Source organism: Gambusia affinis, linkage group LG20 (assembly GCF_019740435.1).
Source record: "Gambusia affinis linkage group LG20, SWU_Gaff_1.0, whole genome shotgun sequence".
NCBI lineage: Eukaryota > Metazoa > Chordata > Actinopteri > Cyprinodontiformes > Poeciliidae > Gambusia > Gambusia affinis.
The window spans coordinates 1,978,413-1,997,306 of NC_057887.1; the positions used below are offsets into that span (position 1 = coordinate 1,978,413).

The following is an 18,894-nucleotide window of genomic DNA, read 5'->3' on the forward strand; positions in this document are numbered from 1 at the left end:
TTGGTCCAAACAGTTGGCTTTATTTACAAAATCTATCAAAGCTTTATTTATCACAGCACAAATTTACCCAACTAAATTTAAATTTGTATCCAAAATAGATTTTTTTTTCACCCCATAAACCATAATCTGAACACACAATTATCTTCTGACAGTAACAAGACAATATGTCATTCTTATCAAATATAAATATATATATATTTATATTTATATATAGCACCACTATATCATGATTTTATTTGAGGGCTATTACATACAAAAGACCCGTGTTAGTATCTGCAGGGGGAGGGGAGCAGGGAGGACCACCAGGGACCAATTCAAGGGAAACGCCAAGAGAACGAGTCAGTCACCTAAAAACAGTCGGTCGTTACTGGTTCTTCAGAAATCCGTCAAAAACTCATTTGCAGTTGACTTTCTTGGGCAAAATTTAGCTTCAAATTCCAAAACATTTCAATGAAACCTTTAAACTGCAGAAAAGCAGACCTGAGCTTCCCATTTCCAAAATCAGTCATCAGTCCTCAGTGGGGTTGGACTTCCAGATGATCCTGACCTTAAGACACCGACTGGAGGACGGCCGACAACATCTAGAGCAACCCAGGACAGGGACGGTGTGCACTGGGGGGGAACAGGGGGCCCACAGCTCAGCACATCTGTACAAAACTTTCTGCAAATGAGTCCAAATCATCACTTCCATGTCGTCGTTGTCGTCGTCCTGTGCGGCTCAGCAGGGTCAGGCTGAGACTGGAGCGTTGACTTATCTACAAGAATCATTTCCTAGATCCAACAGTGATGTTCTCCTCCTACTTTAGCAGCAGCAGCTTTGGGGACCAAAACATTAATGCTCTCATCCTACCTCAAACAGAACTAATGTGCAGTGATTCGCACCCTTGTCCTTTATTGCTCATTTCAAAGCTGTTTCACATGAGCTGCATCCGTCAGGAAACCGCAGATCCTCCAAGGTCAGCAGGCCTGAGGCAGAACGTTTCCAAGCCAAATACAACCGCGACTGCAGCGCGCGCTGTCATCACAAGTCTTACAGGAGGTGATCTCCTTTGATAAAAATTCAACCAGAAATTCATTTGGAATCATTAAACCTCTTTGAATTATTGCTGAAAGTGGAGATGAGTCATTGCATCTGGTTGTGTGTTGTTTTTAGCAGCACTAAAAACAGAAAAAAATGGTTCAGTAAACAAACTCCAAGCTAGTCTTGGTTCCAAAGTTCATATTAAATGTGATTAACAGTCGTTTGGTTGTGATTGAGTCGAACCAGATTTGATGCTGTTGCTTCTCCCTCAGATTCACAAACCTGCTCTCATATCTGAATAACATCTAGATCACAGAAGTCCAATATTTTCCACACTAATGACAAAAAGAGTAAAAGTTGCTCTGTGCAGGTGCACCGATGGCTCAGACCTGCCCTTCACCCATATTTACATGACAACTTGATCGTATCTACGGCCAAAATCTGAAAATCAGCCGCTGTCAACTTTATCCTCTGCAGGGGTCACGTCTGCACATGCTCAGTTAGCAACACCACACTGTTGCTAACTGAGCTACTTTCCAGGAAAGAGGGAAAAAAAAACAACAACAAACAATCAAAATAAAAATTGGTATTGGCCCAAAATTTGACTCAACAAGTCAGGCTTCTTAAATAACGATCCACCAGAAAACTGCAATGGGTTCACCTGACCACTAACAAGTGAAACAATAAACTGAATTCTAGTCAGATTTAGCAGAAAGAGAATTTGACTTAGATTTGCTGACAGTGGAGGGGCTGACGCATCGGTTCACTGCTTTGGCTCCAGAGAATAGTGAATATGAAAACAATTCAAGTTCCCAAAACCCTGCAGATCCTGAACCCCTCATCCCCCCCCCACCCTGGTCCAAAACAAACAGCTCCAGCTGCAGCTAAAGGAACATCCTGAGAAGTGACTCAGCCTACATGTGGACCTTCTACCGTCTGCCCTGCATCTTCATCCGGCGCCACTTCCATGGAATCCCCTGAATAATCACAGTTTGAAGCTTCTGTTAGACAATCTACTCCTTACACTTCTATAATGATCTGAGAGGCTGCAGCTGGGATACATTTTATTTCATATAACCAAACAATATAAGCTCTGGTATTGCATAACATTGACATGAGACGACCTGGTACGCAGGAGAAGGAATGGATGTGTTTGGTGTGGACCAGTGAGGGATCAGGATGTGTTTGCATATGGCTGCCATCATCCGTCTCCTCCTGTGGTTGATCTGTTAGCTGTCAGCATCACGAGGTAGAAGATAAACAGCTGCTAAAGTCTAGCTTAATCGACCCGACGACTCCCATCTTATTCTATATGTATATTTATAAATATGTGTAGACTGTATGAATGTGGAAGTGGAGCTCTGTGTGTTGGACTGCAGGGGAAGCAGTGCATCATGTGGTTCTGTGGCTCAGATCTCACACACAGGAGCACAGAGGGAAAAAAAACACGAGGAAAAAAAACCAAAACAAAACACACACTAAATATTACCCAGATATTAATAATGGACATAATAAAAACAGCTTCTTTAGAGGGCTGCGGGATCGTTCCAGCCTGAGCGGAAAGGTTCCTCAGTAGAACGCATTCAGTGTTTAATCAGTAAAGAAACAGTAAATGAGCAGACTCCACAGGAGCAGCGCAGCTCCCCCCCACCGAACACGTTCCGCTCCAGTCTGATCACACCGCCGCCGCTACTAAGACCGTCAGCATCAGACTGAGGGAGGGCGGCTGGCAGCCTGTTCCCATGGAAACGTCATGCAGAATTAGCAACAACACATTAGAAACGCGATGGAATGGACTGAAGGGTTTTTGGGGACAGTTAGGACTCAGAACATTTTTAGGATCTTGCGCCAAAAAGTTTCCCTCAGTGTTTGTTGACGTCCTACCCACAAGCTGGTTGTCGTGGGAAACCAGCGGTTGTCTTACGAATGAAAGGAAGAGGTTCTGTTGCGGGGAAGCTGCTGGGACTGAAACTGGCTGAACTTTGATCAGAAGCCTACAAGCTGGAAGAGATTTACACTCTGTGGAACAACGCTGAGCTGGAAACACAAAGAGCTGAAGAGTAATGCTGAGCTGCACTGGACCTCTACCAGTCTGTCTTATGTACATCTGGAACCTGGACTCCACAGACCTCCGAGTAAATCATAAAAAAAAAAATTAATTCATAAAAAATATGAAAAGATTTTAAGGAACAACAAGTTACATTTCCCACACAGCCACTGAAGAAGTTAATGCAACAAAAACAACACAAAAAATACAAGAAAAACAAACAACCCCCAAAATAGTAGAAAATCAAATCAAATCTTCAAGTACTATAAACAAACCAAACGCCGCCTGTCTGTACTGCTCCAAAGGAACCGTCTCTGTCTGCCAAAAACCAGAAACCAACCGAAGCAACAACACAACTGGAGCTCTGGCTCAGTGACGGCTGCTCAGTGAGTCTGTGGGTCGGGTCAGAGGTCAGAGCTCCGGTACCCACAGCTGCCGGGCAGCAGCAGCAGCTCAGACATGTTCCCGTTTGGGTTTCTCAGTAATCCCGGAGCCGGTCCGACAGGCTTCCAGATCCGTGTCGTCTCTTCCTGTCGGGGCCCCTCACGGCTCCTGTTTGATGTAGTAGCTGCCTGAGCCGTTGCTCTCTTGGTCCGAGGTTCCCTGGGTGAAGGTGAACTCGTCCCCGTCGGCCGGGTCCTCCTTCATCCGCAGCAGAGACTCTGCAGGGGGTCAGCAGAGAGAGCAGGGGTCAGACATGCTGCTGCACACGCAGCTCACCGCAGAAACATTCAAATTGACCAAGAGTTTTTGGTCACGTTTCCAGTGCAGATATCTTAGTACACTTGAAATAAGAAAGATTATTTACAGGAAACTTTTCAGCAAGATACCGGAGCTTGTTTTAAGACAATAGTTTCTTAATATTGATGAAAATGTTCTAGTTCCATTGGTGGATTATTTCACTTGTAACGAGACTTTTTTTTCAGAAGTCAAACAATTCGCTAATGGATCTAATACTTTTTTGTCAATATTATGAAATTATTTACTTACAGAAGCTCTTGTACGTTTTGGAAAAGTTACTTATAAAACAGTTTTGACTTCCTTTAAGTGTACCAAGTGTATTAACATATTTGCAGTAGAAACCTGACCAAAAATACTTGGTAAGATTTAGTGTTTTTGCAGTGCAGGCGCTCCACCGGGCCCCTGGAGGCCAAGCACTGAGAACATCACGAAAAACAGCAGTAAAAGGTTTTCTAAAAGGGAACAGCGACGGGTCCAACCAGAGACAGGCAGCAGCAGCAGCTGCCTGCGTCGCCACACAGAGGCCCCGCCTCCTGAGCCTCTGGGGCTCCTGGCCCATCTCATGTAGTCAGTAGTGTTCCATTACCTGATTTGTGGTTGGGGTGCAGATGTGCTCGGGGCCGAGCAGGCCCCTGGACACAGTAAGTGGGTGGACTGTGCTCTTCGTCTCCTGAGAAGCTGCTCCTCCTCCTGCCTGACTGACTGAAGGGCCGTCGACCAACCGGAATCTTCCTCTCTAAACACCAACCAGACTGGGGTCAGCTACCAGGGGCTTATTGCACACAGGGCTCAGTTGAGCAGTTCAGTCATGAACCAAGAAGGAAAGTAAAAGGTTAGAGCTCAGGATGCGACCTTCAATGAAGCACTGCTGAGACGTTCATCCACTCTCCCATCTGAATAAGCCCCTGGTGAGCTGCTCTCACTGCCACCATTCATGTCCCTCCTACCGTTGCGTTCTCTGTCCTTTCTTGCTCACTTCCATCTTACTTTTTCCTCCCTCGTACCTTTTGCTTCCAGTATCTGATATTTGCCGTGTCCATATTTACTTCCTGCCCACTATGAACTCCCTCAGGGTTTCCCTCAGTGTGTCATCAGCCTGGCGGGCCACCAGGCTTTATTTGCCTCCCCACCAAACTAAGTGTTTGTTTTGTATAGGCTTGTTTACACACCAGTAGCAGCAAAGACGACATTATTTAGGGTTACAGTTGACACACTGAACTGGGTGTGCACCATCTTGGCAGCTGTCCTGGTCATAGTTAGGCTGTCTGGCTGGTGTGTGTGTTTGTTTGTTTGTAATTCCTTGTGGGGACTATTTTTCTGATACATACCATGTTGTGGGGACCCACAAGGCAAGGAGAAAACAGTTTCCCCTTAAGGGTACCAAAGCCTGGCCCCACAAGGGGAAACTCTGTTTTTGGGCCAGGGGTTAGATTTAGGACTAAGGTGTGAGTTGAGTTTTGGTTAGAGGTTAAACCTTAACCTAAAGGATAAGGTTTAGGCTGTAGATAGCCATGCAAATGTGTGTGTGTGTGTGTGTGTGTGTGTATGTGTGGATGGATGGATGGATGGGTCGTTCCAGCGAGGACTTTTTAAAAAATCAGGATTAAATAGCTTCTTTTAGCACAACAATAGGCTTTTCCAACATTCCAGATGGAAAAACAAACAGAGTCAGCCTGACCAAAAACAACCGTCATCTGAACTGGCTCTTTCTCTCTCTTTCTCTCTCTCTCTGTCGGCCTCAGACGGCTGGCTAGCTCAAATTCTCCTGGATGTTATATAAACCTCTAGGCTATCTGCTGCCGGGTCGCTTCCCCATGATTCCTGTGGACCCAACGCTCCCGACTATCAACGACTAAATGCTTGGGGGTGTAGAGGGCAGCTATCTGGGACAGTGTTCACAGACTTACTTACAAACACACACACAAACAAACAAGCACTTGCGCGCACACACACACTTGCATAGCAATAAACACCTCCCAAATGTCCTCTCTTTTGTGCAGTTTTTATTTTTTCCTCCTTCAGCCAAAGAAAAAGGAAGGAAAAACAAAAGAGGAAAGCAGAAGTTCACACAGAAACAGCCCACATTCCCGCCACCATTCCTGTCATTAATTTAAGTGTATTTAGGTCTGGCCAAAAATAACGAGAAGAAAGTTTAGAGGAGTAAAATAAGATCAAACAGTTCAGCATTCGTCTCGTTTGAACACTGAACTTTCCTCATGTTTTTATTCTCATCAAGTGAAAGGGCAGCTCTTCCCATGACCTCAGGCGCCTGTCCACCCACGTCTTAACTTGTTCTTTTGTTCTTCTTTGGATGGGCTGGACTAAAACTAATTTTGTTTATTATACGATAGTAATTCTGATTCTGACCAAATGCATCGTCACTGCACCTTCCCGTTGGCCTCACATATGGAATTATGATTATGATGAATTAGGATTATGATCCCTGCTCACGCATCTCAGATTTTTTATTTATTTTTTTTTAAACCAAACATTTTTTAACATAAAGTCCCAGTGGGCCACTCGCTCTAGCGCCCCTACATCGGGCTCCGCAGGTTTTCTGGTGGAAACTCTGCCCCTGAAATATATCCTACGGTATTCTTAATTTGCAAACGGACTCAGAGGATGGGAAACGCTGGAAGATGTAAAGTCTGAGCCCACAGCACAGAGTGATACACCGACTGAAACCCAGGGAAACCATCACAGCGCATCACGACAGAAACATCCAGGTAGCTGCACAGAACTCTGAAACATCATGAAGGGAGACCAGCAGGTGGCGCTCTGAGACATGAGTGACAGCCTCAAACTGTTTATGGAATATTTGTCTTTTAGTTTATTTTTCCTAAATATATATATATATATAACTCTTTTTTTTTTCTACAACATTTAGTGGAAAATGTAGCTTGTATGTGAGCAGCATGAGTCACTGAGCAAAGTCTGGTCAACATCCGTATGGTGGGACGCTATTGCAAAAATGATCATTCCTCTGAATTTCAGTCATTACAGTTAATTTAGTTTTTTTATAAAATGTTCAATTCCAGTAAAAAATCAGCAGTATAATTCTAAAAAAAACTATTTCTACTCTGATTTAGTAGAAACTTCAATGTCGTTGCTGTCGTGTTGTTCGTCCATAACTGTACACAATCTGTATGGAGTTCAGTTGACATCTAAAACGTCTCAGTGATATTAAACCAGCAGCTTTACACTTCATTCAACCACTTTTTACAATCACTGCATTTGACTGGAACTGGGATTTTTAATTTTTTTTTATTTTTTTACACATTTGTGTATTTTTATCAATGCTGCATAGTTAACCAAAAACCAGAACCACTTTCTGGACGGACATCAACAGGAAGACATTTTTCCTGGGTACACATTACCAAGTGTTCATTTAGAAAGCTCCGAATGTTCTCAGAAAGTGTTGCACCTTTTTATTTTATGTTGCAGCTTTAATCCAAAACAGCTTCAATTCTATTTTCTCTTTAAAACTCCACATATAAAAAGGCCAACATGAAAAATACAAAACAATCTTTATTGCCATTGTAACAATAAAACATTGCACAATGAAATCTGAGTGCAATTTCCCAGATAAAAACTGTCTGATCTGGAGAAATGACTAGATCATTACTGATGTTGCACTTCTCCACTGAGAAAACTATAAGTCAGAAAAAACAGACCAGGTCAAATTGACCACTTGGCAGCATTCAGAGTGGTGATGGCAGCCAAACAAGAAACTTTATTCCTATTCTAGCAGAAACCAAAATATGATTTTGTAGTTCACTCTTCATCTGCTGATTATACTGGTTTAAAAATAAAAACTTTTGAACATCTTTTAGAAAACACAGTATTTTGCTCAGTAAAGATCTGCCTATCAAAGCAACCAGTCAATGATTCGGTCAATTTTTAAAACTATTAGGTGAAAACTGAAGACTGTAATGCTCCAGAGGCTTTAACTAGACCATTTGGATATAGAAGTCAGCTCTATCTCTACCCTCCAGCTGCTGCAACTTCCATCTACAGAGCTGCTCATAGTAATGACTACATGCCTGCTGGTGCTCCCAGGTCAAATACAATATGATATGAATGAATGAATGAATGAATGAGTATATGAGTGAATTCAAATACACATCGACTTGTAGACTAACAGGGAAAAATACTTTAAGAAATCATTTTGACCAGCAAAATCATCATCATCAGCAGCAGCAGCAGCAGCTCTTGCTTTGTCCTGTAAAAGGACAGGACGGCCCTAAGGCATCGTCAGAACCCGGCGCTCCGACAGCGCCTCAACAAGATGCTGCACAGATGAACCAGAACCTTCTTCAGAGCCACAGATCAGCCAAGCAAACTTCCACCACGATGTGGCTCTGCTCCACAGTCAGTTTGTTGATGAGGGTGAAAGCCACACTGCTCCTCCTGAAGGTCAGAACTAGGGAGTAAACCTTCTGACAGAGGCTGGGATCCATCGATGTGGACAGACTGTTTTTAGAGTGGGATCGGCCTCAGACCTCAACGCCACATTATCAACCACAAGGCTGCAAAAACGTATCGCCTTCAGCATCCACTATTGTCCCCTGGCGATGGACTCACTTCCCTCCCTATTTTCCCTTCTGGGTCGATATTTCTTGAGGCCAAACAAAAGTATTTCAACCTCGCCTCTTCGTTTTCCTCCCACCCTTCCTACAACTACATTAGGTCCACCGCCATTAACCCATCTGCTGTTTCAGGAGTTCCTCGATATAACCAGCCCTTAACAGCCTTGTTCAGTTTGAAAGCTTCCACACTCAGATGACCTTCAGACCCTGAAAGTCATGTCTTCAGTGGAAACCCCCCCCTAAAGCAGCAACATCCCCTGTGACTTGAAAGAAACTCCCCAACACCCTGACCACTAATCTGAGTTTACCACTGTCCACTAGTGTTCACACTAGCACAGTGGTTTAGGTGATGTCAACACAAACCAAAAGGTCTGACAATCCTTTCTGCTTCCGAGAGTTATCTCAACTATCAACTGAAACAAATGCCAATTCCCTCTTTTCCCCACGCTGTGCAATGTGACACGTTGGGTCCAATAAAAACATTTTACATGAGTTTCCAACACCAAAGTAGCGAGTGACAGGCGGAGGAAGAGGAAAGAGAGGAAGAGGAAAAACACCGAGCATGAAAAGCTTACTGACTTTTCTTCTGTCCTTTGTACTGAGGCGTCTTCTTCTTCTGCTTGGGCACAGACAGAGGCGTGTCTCTGTTACCTGAAAGCAGAGACCAAAACTCAAACTCATGTATCAACAAAGGACACAAATTAGGATACGGGGGGGAAAATAAACAACAACACAAAGTGTTACTTTTTTTTTTTTTAAATCAGGTTTGAATAGCTTCTTCTAGCACCACAATGGGCTTTCCCAACATCCAATCAGATTATTTTTAGAAGCAGAAGTGAGCTCCAATTGGGCAGAGAGAAGCGGCTTCCTGCCGTTTGCAGACATCACTTGTGCGTCGGATTTGTGGACATTACAGAAACACAATACAAAGGTTCCGCTCTGAATTTTAGCATATAAAAGCAGAAATTGTGATTTAACTTTTACTCGTCAAAATTAATGGAAGTAAGTAACATGTTAATTAAATTAGAAATAAAAACATTTACATTTGTCATGTCACAGCGGGTGCGTCGTACAAATAATTTACACTGTTAAATGCTAAATTTTACCTACATTTTATTTTGTGAGATTATTAAAAAAAAAAAACATTTATTAAAAGTAAGTATATAAATAAGATCCCCCCTCCAAGGAATAATTGCTAGTTAGAAGAAGAAGAAGAAAAAAAAAAAAAAGCATTTGTGGCAGCCTTTAGTTACCTGAAGGGATTGTGGTAAAAATAAAATCCCACAGAGGGTTACCACAGTTCATTTTGCTGGCTGCTGACATTGAACAGATACTAACTGGGTCAGATATCTGCAGCGATGGTTATACATGTTAGACTTTCACAAGTCTGTACTGATCAGTGGAGACCCAGAGTCCTCTCATCCTATCATGAGTCCTCTCATCCTATAAACATGAAGATGTGAATCTCTCTCTGACATGTTGGTCATATTTCATCCTTTCTGGATCTGACTGACCCTACAGCAGTCACCATGTCCTGGAATAACTCATGCAACAACACAAAATCTCTCCGTAAGTGGATGGTGCCATCACATTAACACCTGGCAGTGTTCATGAACTGATAAAGATGTGCAAGTGAGCCGCTTTACTTTAGAGAGGTCTTATTGTTCAGGGTCTCTGTAGGCTGATGCTGTTTTGGCATCGTCCCACGTTACCGAGTCTCAGTTCCTTCTTTCATGTCGTTGAGCTCTGGAGCTGAAACGATGTCACAGAAACGTGAAGAATCAGAAGAATCTGAACCCTGCTGTCGTCAGAGAAATGATGGAATCCAACTGACTGACTCATCAGCAGACCTGCTGATCGCCTGACTCTTTGATGCGCCGCGGTGTGTATGTGCATATGAAGCAGGTAGCCTGGATCCAGGTGAAGAAAGAGGAGGATGAGGGAACCGAGGTTCTTACTTTGTGAGGCAGGTGGTTGGAGCTGGTAGCCTGTCAGCTGACACCAGCCCACTGGGTAGAGGTCTGGTGACTCACAGTCCACCCACTGGTCATACTCGTCTTCCCAGCCGTCAAAGTGGATCCTTAGCAGCCGGTGCACGATTCTCGTCACCGTGGCAACACACACCAGCCGTGGCTCCATCAAATCTACGGCTTCCAGCTTCATGCCTATCCGGAAACCGTGATTGGGAACCTCCTGTAAGCCGCATGGTAGAGGGGGTTAATACACACCAAGGGAAGGAAAGGAACTGAATCTAGAGGTCACTTCTAACTCCAGAGGAGAAAGAAGGAAAGAAGGCCAGTAAATCTTACCTTGTTAAAGAGTTTGACTGGTGCAGCTACTGAGCCCGTTTCTCTGAGGTAGTCAAACCATTTAAATGGCAGCTTAGTGTACCCTGGAGAACAGCCAGGCAAACAAAAGATCCAATCAGAACCTCAGGTCTGTTAGGCTACATTCACACAGCTGGAAAACACAATCCAAATCCAGTTCTTCACCGCAGTAAAAAAATAAAACTGATCGCTAACAGTTGCACTTTGTTTTCATCAGCTTCCCTTGTGTTGCTATGATACTGTGACGATGTTGACGACTCTGAATAACTAAGTTGATCCGTAGACGGTGGCGTCCATTATTACACCTGTAAAGAGAGCGCTGCTGTGTGACGCCTACAATCTTCTTCTGCGCATGCGGGTCGCGTTGGGGATGTAAAGTCTTATTACAGTCGTATTTCGTAATATGAACGGCCATGCAAAAAGAAATGAATAAATAAATTGCAGCAGAAAAATGTTTTAAATTGAGCATTAAGCCGTGCTGTGAACATAGCCTTATAAAGCTAAAGAGCTCTGAGCTCCTTCTGCTCATTTAGGAACAAGTAGAGATGTTAATATTCCACACAGCTGTGAGTTTTCAGGAATAAAGCCGTCAGAGCGGGTCGACTCTACAAGTTGGATACAGCGATCTTGTTTTTGGTCATCAAGTTCTATCAAATGATCTCCAAGTATGTGTTTAGGGCTTTAATCTTGCTGCTGGCTGGTCTGACACACATCATCTGTCCCTACATCTGAAGCCAGCTGGGCCCAGCTTACATATCAGCTGATGCAGAACTGTAACTACTTCTACTGATAAGTCAGGGGTAAAAAGCCACTTAGACTCGGCCTTGAAGTGATTTCTGAATGGAGCTACTGAACAGTGTTGGTTTAAACTTGAAGTGGGCCGAGAAACTGAAGTGTACCTTTTGGAGGCGTGAGTTCAATGTTGTTGATTTCACAAAAGCCGACAGGGAAGATGGAGGGAGACATGGCGTGGTAGCAGAACCAGTCTGACCCGTCGATGGCCTCAGAGCCATCGATACCAATCATGAGGTAACCATCTGCCAGCACCTGCAGAGCAACACGTCAATCAGGCTGCCTCTCGGAGGCGATCAAAATATGAAAACAACATCAGTTGCTTGGTTCATCATCCACGTCGCGTCAAGTGAACACGCTCACCTTTTTGACCGTGGCTACACAGATAGCAGAGAGGTTGAGGGGATCTATAGCTTCTAACTTCATCCCATCTTTGAACCATTCCTCACTCTGGTCAACGTCTTTTACCTGGGATAATAATATTGACAGAACAGACACATTTCAATAAAAGGTTTGATTGCATAATAAAATGGTACATTACTTTCTCTATTAAGGAAGAAGAGACAGTGTTAATGTTGGTTGTCATAAGCAATGCTAATCCCAGGAAGGTCAATGTATATCAGATTTACAATTCTGCATAAAGTTAGAACTTATTTCAGATTTTTTTTTTTTTAAAGGTAAACTTTATCTGTTTGAGGGGTAACTAAAAGATCCAGAGGGCAGCAGCGGTACATACCAGCACAGACATATAACCACATGCTTTGAGTTCTGGATCTCCCACCTCAATCTGATCACAGCTGGAGCCACACAGACTGCAAATAATCATCTAAACTATTCATTTAAACAGAATCCCTGATTTAAGGAGACGCTTCACCACCGTTCATGACGCACGTCCTGCGGCCACTGGAAGGTCAGACCTTCTTACCTTCTGAAAGAGTTGTGCGGGGGCATCGACCTGTCCTTCTGCTTTCTTTGGGACATCTGAGGAAGCAAAAGTGCTACATCAGCAAAAAGAATGAATGGATTAAACTAGTCCCGTCATAGCTCCGTTTCCATTGCAAAAGTGAGAAAATCTTTGCTGATATTCTGTTAATGTCAAAACTTTCACAATTGCAGTGCTTCCATCAAATACGAAATTCAATTAAAAACACACGTGAATAAGCCTGTTCATGCGGCAAGTCAGTAAAAATCATGGCATCGATGGATGTAAACAGTTACATGTGATATATTCATAATTCAGTCAAGGCGTTAGCACTCTTCATCTATCAGCCAATCAGAGGGGGAGGGGCAGAGAGGAGGCTTAGAGGAGCAAAGGTGCCAAGGGGGCTTGACCTCAGGACGGCCAGGTGGAGGTCTGTAACCTACTGCTCCAACCACTGTGGAATATTTAGTAGTGAGGAACTTTAATCACTGGACTCAATGCTCAGTGAGTCCTCTCATCCTATCATGGTACTCCTGGAGTTCACTGAGCTCCTGAGAACAACCCAATGTGTATAGAAACAGTCTGCATGACTAACTATTGGGTTTTATACACCAGACATCAAGGATTTGGACAGATGACCCAGTACATTTAGCTACTTGGCCCAGTCTCAAAATGGACCGGAGTGCAAAGTGTGAGAAATTTTCACCTCCTACCAGATCGTTTGAAGCGGTGTCCGATGCTGCGTGACCAGCCGATGTTGTGGATCAGAGGGCTGTACATGTGGCACCAGAAGTCATCAAGGCCATCGTCCTCATAGACCAGCCTGAGGCGTCCTCCGATCACCTGCTCCACCAGAGCCACCCGTGTCCGGCACAGGTAGTTCTTATCCACCACCTCCACCCGCATCAGCTTCTTAAATGGGAATTGCATGTTTTCACGGACCTGACGTTGGGGAAGATGAGCGGTTGACTTAAGGAATCATTCGGGCAAAGCTGGGCTGTAACTGTGGGAAGCTGCGTGTTTCACCTTGGCGGTAAAGTCCGTTGGCAGTGTTTTGGCTCCAGTGAGACGCTTCACAAGAACGGGTTTCCAGTTAGAGTACTTATGCTGTATGCCTGGAGGTGAGAGATGACAGATGTCACAGCTGCAAGTTAGCACCAACGGGAAGGAGACTCGGCAGCTTCGAGATCAAACTCTGAACGAGTGAGGAGCAAGGCTCACTTTTTGGAGGTACGAGTGGTTTGTTGCTGGAGGCGCACCAGCCTACTGGATGCACCTCAGGAATGCACAGGTTACACCAGAAGTCTTTGCTGGTGTCACTGTCAAAGCCCTCATACCTCAGCAGTGCCTTGAACCCTGCAGAGCCACAGAACAAAACCCTTTGCTTTAACATGGAAACAAATGGAATTTACGTTTCACCGCTAGATTCCTTTTCTACATTATTTACTGTGTCCCTGTAAAACACACTTCATTCTTATAAAATACAGTCAGAAAAAAAAAACAGCCTTAAAAATCCACTGTCTTCTATTTACTTCCTTTTTTCAACTTGACAATATAACTAATTAACTAGTTTAATAATGAGAGTGAAGAGTGTCAAATTGACTAATAAATTAATTATTTATGACAGCAAAGCAAACGCGGGAGAAGTTGTCTTGACTTGCTGTTTGAAGCAGCCAATCAGAAGCCAGGGTCTCTGTTCTAATCCCGCCCACTGAGTTCGATTGGTGAAATTGGTAACGGTTGAAATTCAGTCATAATGTGCTTCAGACCAGGAACATGAAATAATTAATAAATCATATCCAGTTTTTAAAATAAATTGAATGTGTTTAATTGCAGAACATATAATTATTTCTATATTTAATCAATCTTATAGAATATTTTTACATAAATGTTCTATTTGTGTACACTGTCTTTTCTTCTTGTCAGTGATATAACTTAAACAGAATCTGAGGACCGTTTGAATAGAAAAACTGGTTTCTGAGTTAAAAATCATTTCTGAATCGAAAGACGCTGAAAGACTTGCATCTCTAATTTAGAGTCAACACTTTTTTCTTTAGAAAATGCTGGCAAACTCCATCTTCTTGCACCATCTGTGTACCTCCTACACATACTAGAGAAATTATCAAGGGACTATTAGAAAATGACAAAAAAACCTTATTGAATCTTTTTTCCTATATCTTGACAAATCATTTGCACAGAATCTAGCTTGTTCCCTGGAACCATTTACCTTTTCTGACAGTCTTACCTGCTAGCTTTATAATTTCTGCAATCCAGTAGACCTTAGTGGAGAGGTTGGTGTCAGAGTTGGGCACTTCAATCCTGACTCCTTCCTTTATGTCTCCCCAGCATGTCCCCATGGGGGCCTGATGTTACACAGAAATCAGCACGACAACATTCAGTCAAGAGAGTTGAGCTCAAGCCTCTCCAGTTGATATTCAGCTGTAACTTACATGCTTAAAACAGCTGACGGGAGCTCCCACCGTGTTACTGCTGCAGATATACCTTCCCCAGTCAAAGCTCTCTGCAGGAACGACTAGGAAGGTCCAGGGAAGGTGAAGGTCAGGCTACAACTCATACACTCATTAAATACAATCAATGCTTTTTGCTGACTTACCAGATTTAGACTTGGCTTGGTTCTGTTGGCTTGCTTGGTACTGGGCATAAGCTGCCAACTTTGCCATAAGAGGCTGTTTCTGTAAGACTTTAGCCTTCTTTGTCGGAGGCTTGCCCTTGTGGAATAAAACGAGCCAGGCATCAGCGTCAGTGAACTGAAATACCAGGATTTGGCAAGCTCCTAATCCAGATGATTTACCTGAAGTCGTGCGAGAATGCTAGCTTTTTTGGAATTTGAGGAATAACTCCTGGAACAGGAAACGCTGCAGAAGCGCTTGGTTTTGGAGTAAAAAGCGTCTCGAACACCAACCATTCCACACATCTCACATGTAGCTGGAGAGGTCACAAAATAGATTACATAAATGTTTCATTTAAGTGGGAAAGTTGAAGACATACCTCAAAGTAATATATAAAATTAATACCTGCCATTGCAATTGCTTAGACCAAGCAGATGAGTATAAAAACTAAGGCATCCCCTTTTATAATGCAAATGTCAGACCAACTATGTGAATGAATAGATGAAACATGACCGTGACAGGAGAAATTTCCATGGAAACCATGGAAACAAAGCTGTTTGTTCCCAGTTCAGTTACTCTAAACTGTTGAACCGTTATGGACACTTTCCATAAAGTGTTTAAAGAGAGAAAACTAAAAATAATTCTAACTCAAAACAATAAATGCTTAAGAAAAGAGGTAAAAAAACAAAAAAACAAGTCATCCCCTTCTAGAAGAGCCATTTTAACATCACGTTTTGTCAAGATTCTCGAACAGAAGGCAAAGGAAGCAGTTGTTATGTACTGACCCATCCCAGCTTTGCCATCAGGGTAGGTGTAGACCTGTCCGTTGTTCTTGATGATGGGCAGGCTGGCTGGAATGGAGCGCACAACGTCATCCTCACTGTCCTCTGAGCTGGAGCTGCTGGTGGACTCCTCGCTGCAGCTGTCGTAGCCATCAAACATCCCGAAAGAGTCCCGGCGCTTCCGCTCCGAACGTGCAGTGCGCTCAGCCTTGACAGCAAAACAGCAAAGATCAGAGGAAAGGAAATGTCTACACAAATATCACACATACATCACGACCTGTAAAACAGGCCCACCAGCTTTAGTTGCATCATTTGTAATGCGCCATTGGTGAACGATTACCTTCAAGCAAAAGACAGACAGGTCACGGATTTTAAAGTCGACTGAGGATGTGTGAACACATATTTGCATGAAAATACCTCCTGGAGTAGGAAGTATAATAGAAATTCAGAGATTTCCTTTAGTTCTGCAGGTTTTGGATCAAATAATAAATTTAAAAAAAAATCAGAAAGTTAAAGCTGAGGTTCCAAGAGGCATCAATGACAATATTGACATCAATTGAAAATACAACAAAAATAAAACTATTTGCTAAATTTTGTGATAATTAAGTCATACGAAACACATTTTGATGCACATGTGAGTCTATCAGAAAAGCATGTCAATTGGTGCAATGGAATAGATTTGTGAAACACCCATATTTCTATCTTTTGGACTGTAACTGCCAGAAACAAACGGTCAACATGTTGCTCCTGATAACCACAATTCAAGCTTTTTAAGTGAAGCAGGTGCAGCTGATGAATATTCATATGGTTCTGTTCTCATTAAGAGAACATGGAAATAACTATTAGTGCATTTCACCAAAACAGGAAATTGGCATTGAAGGTTAAAAAGAGATATTCATGTAAATGTTTAGTTTTAAAAAATAATGTAGTTTAATTTAACTAATGTGGATAGGTTTGTACTATTCAGACAAGGAGCAGGTAAAGACTAACCAGTTTGCTAAACCAAAGCTTCTCTAAGACTGTGGCACTGATGGCAACTGGACAGGGACAAACAGTGGGTCAGTTCACACTTCTACAAAGTCAGACCCTCATTTCATATCCAGGTGTTGCCAATCTGTCCTTTACTATGTGTATTTTATTAACCAACCTACTAGTATACATTTAGTATAGTATATATTTAGTATATAATGAATTAATATATAGATTAATTCCACACAGACTGATGTTTTCAGCCCATTATTTCTGCTTACTGTTAAAACATTGAAGATCATTACATTAGACCAATAATAATAATAATTTAAAAAAAACACTATTAATACAGAAATGTGGTCTTAGTGAAAAATATGTTTAATACCTCCTTAGAGGTTATTTATGTCACTGGAATAATTGGCTGAGATGTTCCTGTATATTCATCAGTCATGTAAATGAATGACTCAATTGTCAGCTCTCCAGCAGGACAAACGGATTGATCTACAGTCCGAACAGTTCTCTGAACAAACACCACAAAAGTAGGAAATGGTGAAGTAGCAAGGGAGCTTTGCAAAAAGGGCGCCATTATTGTGTAGCTCACCGTTACTGTGTAGATACGTAATTGGGCAAAGTTTGAGCAATGTGTTTATGTTTGGATATAAAAAATATATAAGGAACCAACAAATGATTTTAAATATAGATATGACAAATGTGCATTTTCAGTTTTTATATAGAATGACACAAGACCAGGAATGTTATTTTAGATATTTGCCTTAATGCTACATTTAAAACTGTCTTTTTTTTATTTTTAACATTCTGCTCAAGTAACATGCCATGGAAGAAAATGTATCCCCTTTGGCAAAACGGTTTGTTTTTTTTATTCGAGAACCTACACCTAACAATAAAATAGTGATACTTTATAATAGAATATTTGTACAACAGATGGTTAAAATCATACATTGTCTTTTATCAAGTGGTGATGTAACGTTTGTAGCTCTAAACGCGACTTTGAAAATAACTAGACAGAGGTCAAACATTGCTTTTAGGACTGTAAAGGTTGCAAGATCCTGATGTAAAAGTTTCAAGTTATGATTCTGCTGCTAATGGTGAATAAGAGTTTAAAATTCAAAAGCATAGTTTAAAAAACAACGACTTTACATCATCAAAATGATCAATATATCTTTACATTTTCAGTAGACAATTTGATATACTTTAATACTGACCAAAAAATTTAATCAAGCTTTCAAGACTAAAAATAAAACTACACTGGTCTATTCTGCATCTGTTTTGGTCATTCCCACTAATCCAAAAAATCCTGATTCCTTTTTCTGTACATTTTAAAAGGTGTTTTGAAAGCCCACATTCTTCGCCAGTCGATTCCAAACTTCTGAACAAATTTCAAGCATTTAGTGCCATCAAAACATTCTTACTTCCTCTTCAGTTTATTACAGGTGGAATTTGAGCCCAATGAAACATACAAAGATGCTGGGGAAATGCTCCTGCCATCAGTTAGAGTCTAAATAAAAATATACATGAACAAAACAGAAGACTGCAACATTTAAGAAAAATACAAAAGAAACAAAAATAAGAGGAACTTTGAGACTAGCTTGTTATGCTAGTTCTGTCGAGAAGCACTAGCACAACTAGCTAGCGGAAATCGTTTTTTCTTAAATTCCTTAACCAAAGAAGCAGAGTTTTTATTGCGTTAAAATAAAACACATACATTTGTGTGTAAAGTTAAGGTCAATCTCGATCATTTTGGTTATACCACAAAGCTTTTATGAGCGCTTTCAAATAAATAACGCTGTCAGAAGCATTAGCTTGCTAGCGTAAGCGACAACAACAAAGGAGGAGCGCTAACTCAGGCCCAAACATGTCTCAAAGTCACTCACCAAATCCCGTGCGTCTTCCATCAGCCCCTCATATAGAAAACATTTATCTTAGCTCTGCTTCCTGCTGTAAATTAAACTCCCGCGCTGTGGATAAAGCTGACTATAGAATACGAAGGTCTAAATGAATACTAGTGAATAGGATATCAACAAATTACTCTGGCCCAACTGCGCATGAGCGAGCG

At 42.0% G+C, this 18,894-nt stretch overlaps 1 protein-coding gene across 2 annotated transcripts; it reads right to left on the reverse strand.

The window, feature by feature from the left end:
• Positions 1-18,880, reverse strand: mbtd1 (mbt domain containing 1). 2 transcript variants are annotated; one of them, XM_044103047.1, is made up of 17 exons: positions 18,713-18,880; positions 15,855-16,059; positions 15,252-15,385; positions 15,054-15,168; positions 14,890-14,972; positions 14,685-14,802; positions 13,661-13,795; positions 13,466-13,554; positions 13,153-13,381; positions 12,443-12,498; positions 11,881-11,985; positions 11,625-11,772; positions 10,708-10,790; positions 10,357-10,591; positions 8,978-9,049; positions 4,396-4,545; positions 1-3,730 (listed from the first exon to the last, which is right to left on the reverse strand). In XM_044103047.1, the coding sequence occupies exons 1-17, from the start codon at positions 18,731-18,733 to the stop codon at positions 3,612-3,614; spliced, it is 2,097 nt and encodes a 698-aa protein (XP_043958982.1). In that variant the 5' UTR covers positions 18,734-18,880; the 3' UTR covers positions 1-3,611. The 2 variants fall into 2 exon arrangements, with proteins under 2 accessions (XP_043958982.1, XP_043958983.1); XM_044103048.1 differs by lacking the exon at positions 4,396-4,545.
• Between the last annotated feature and the right edge of the window lie 14 nt (positions 18,881-18,894).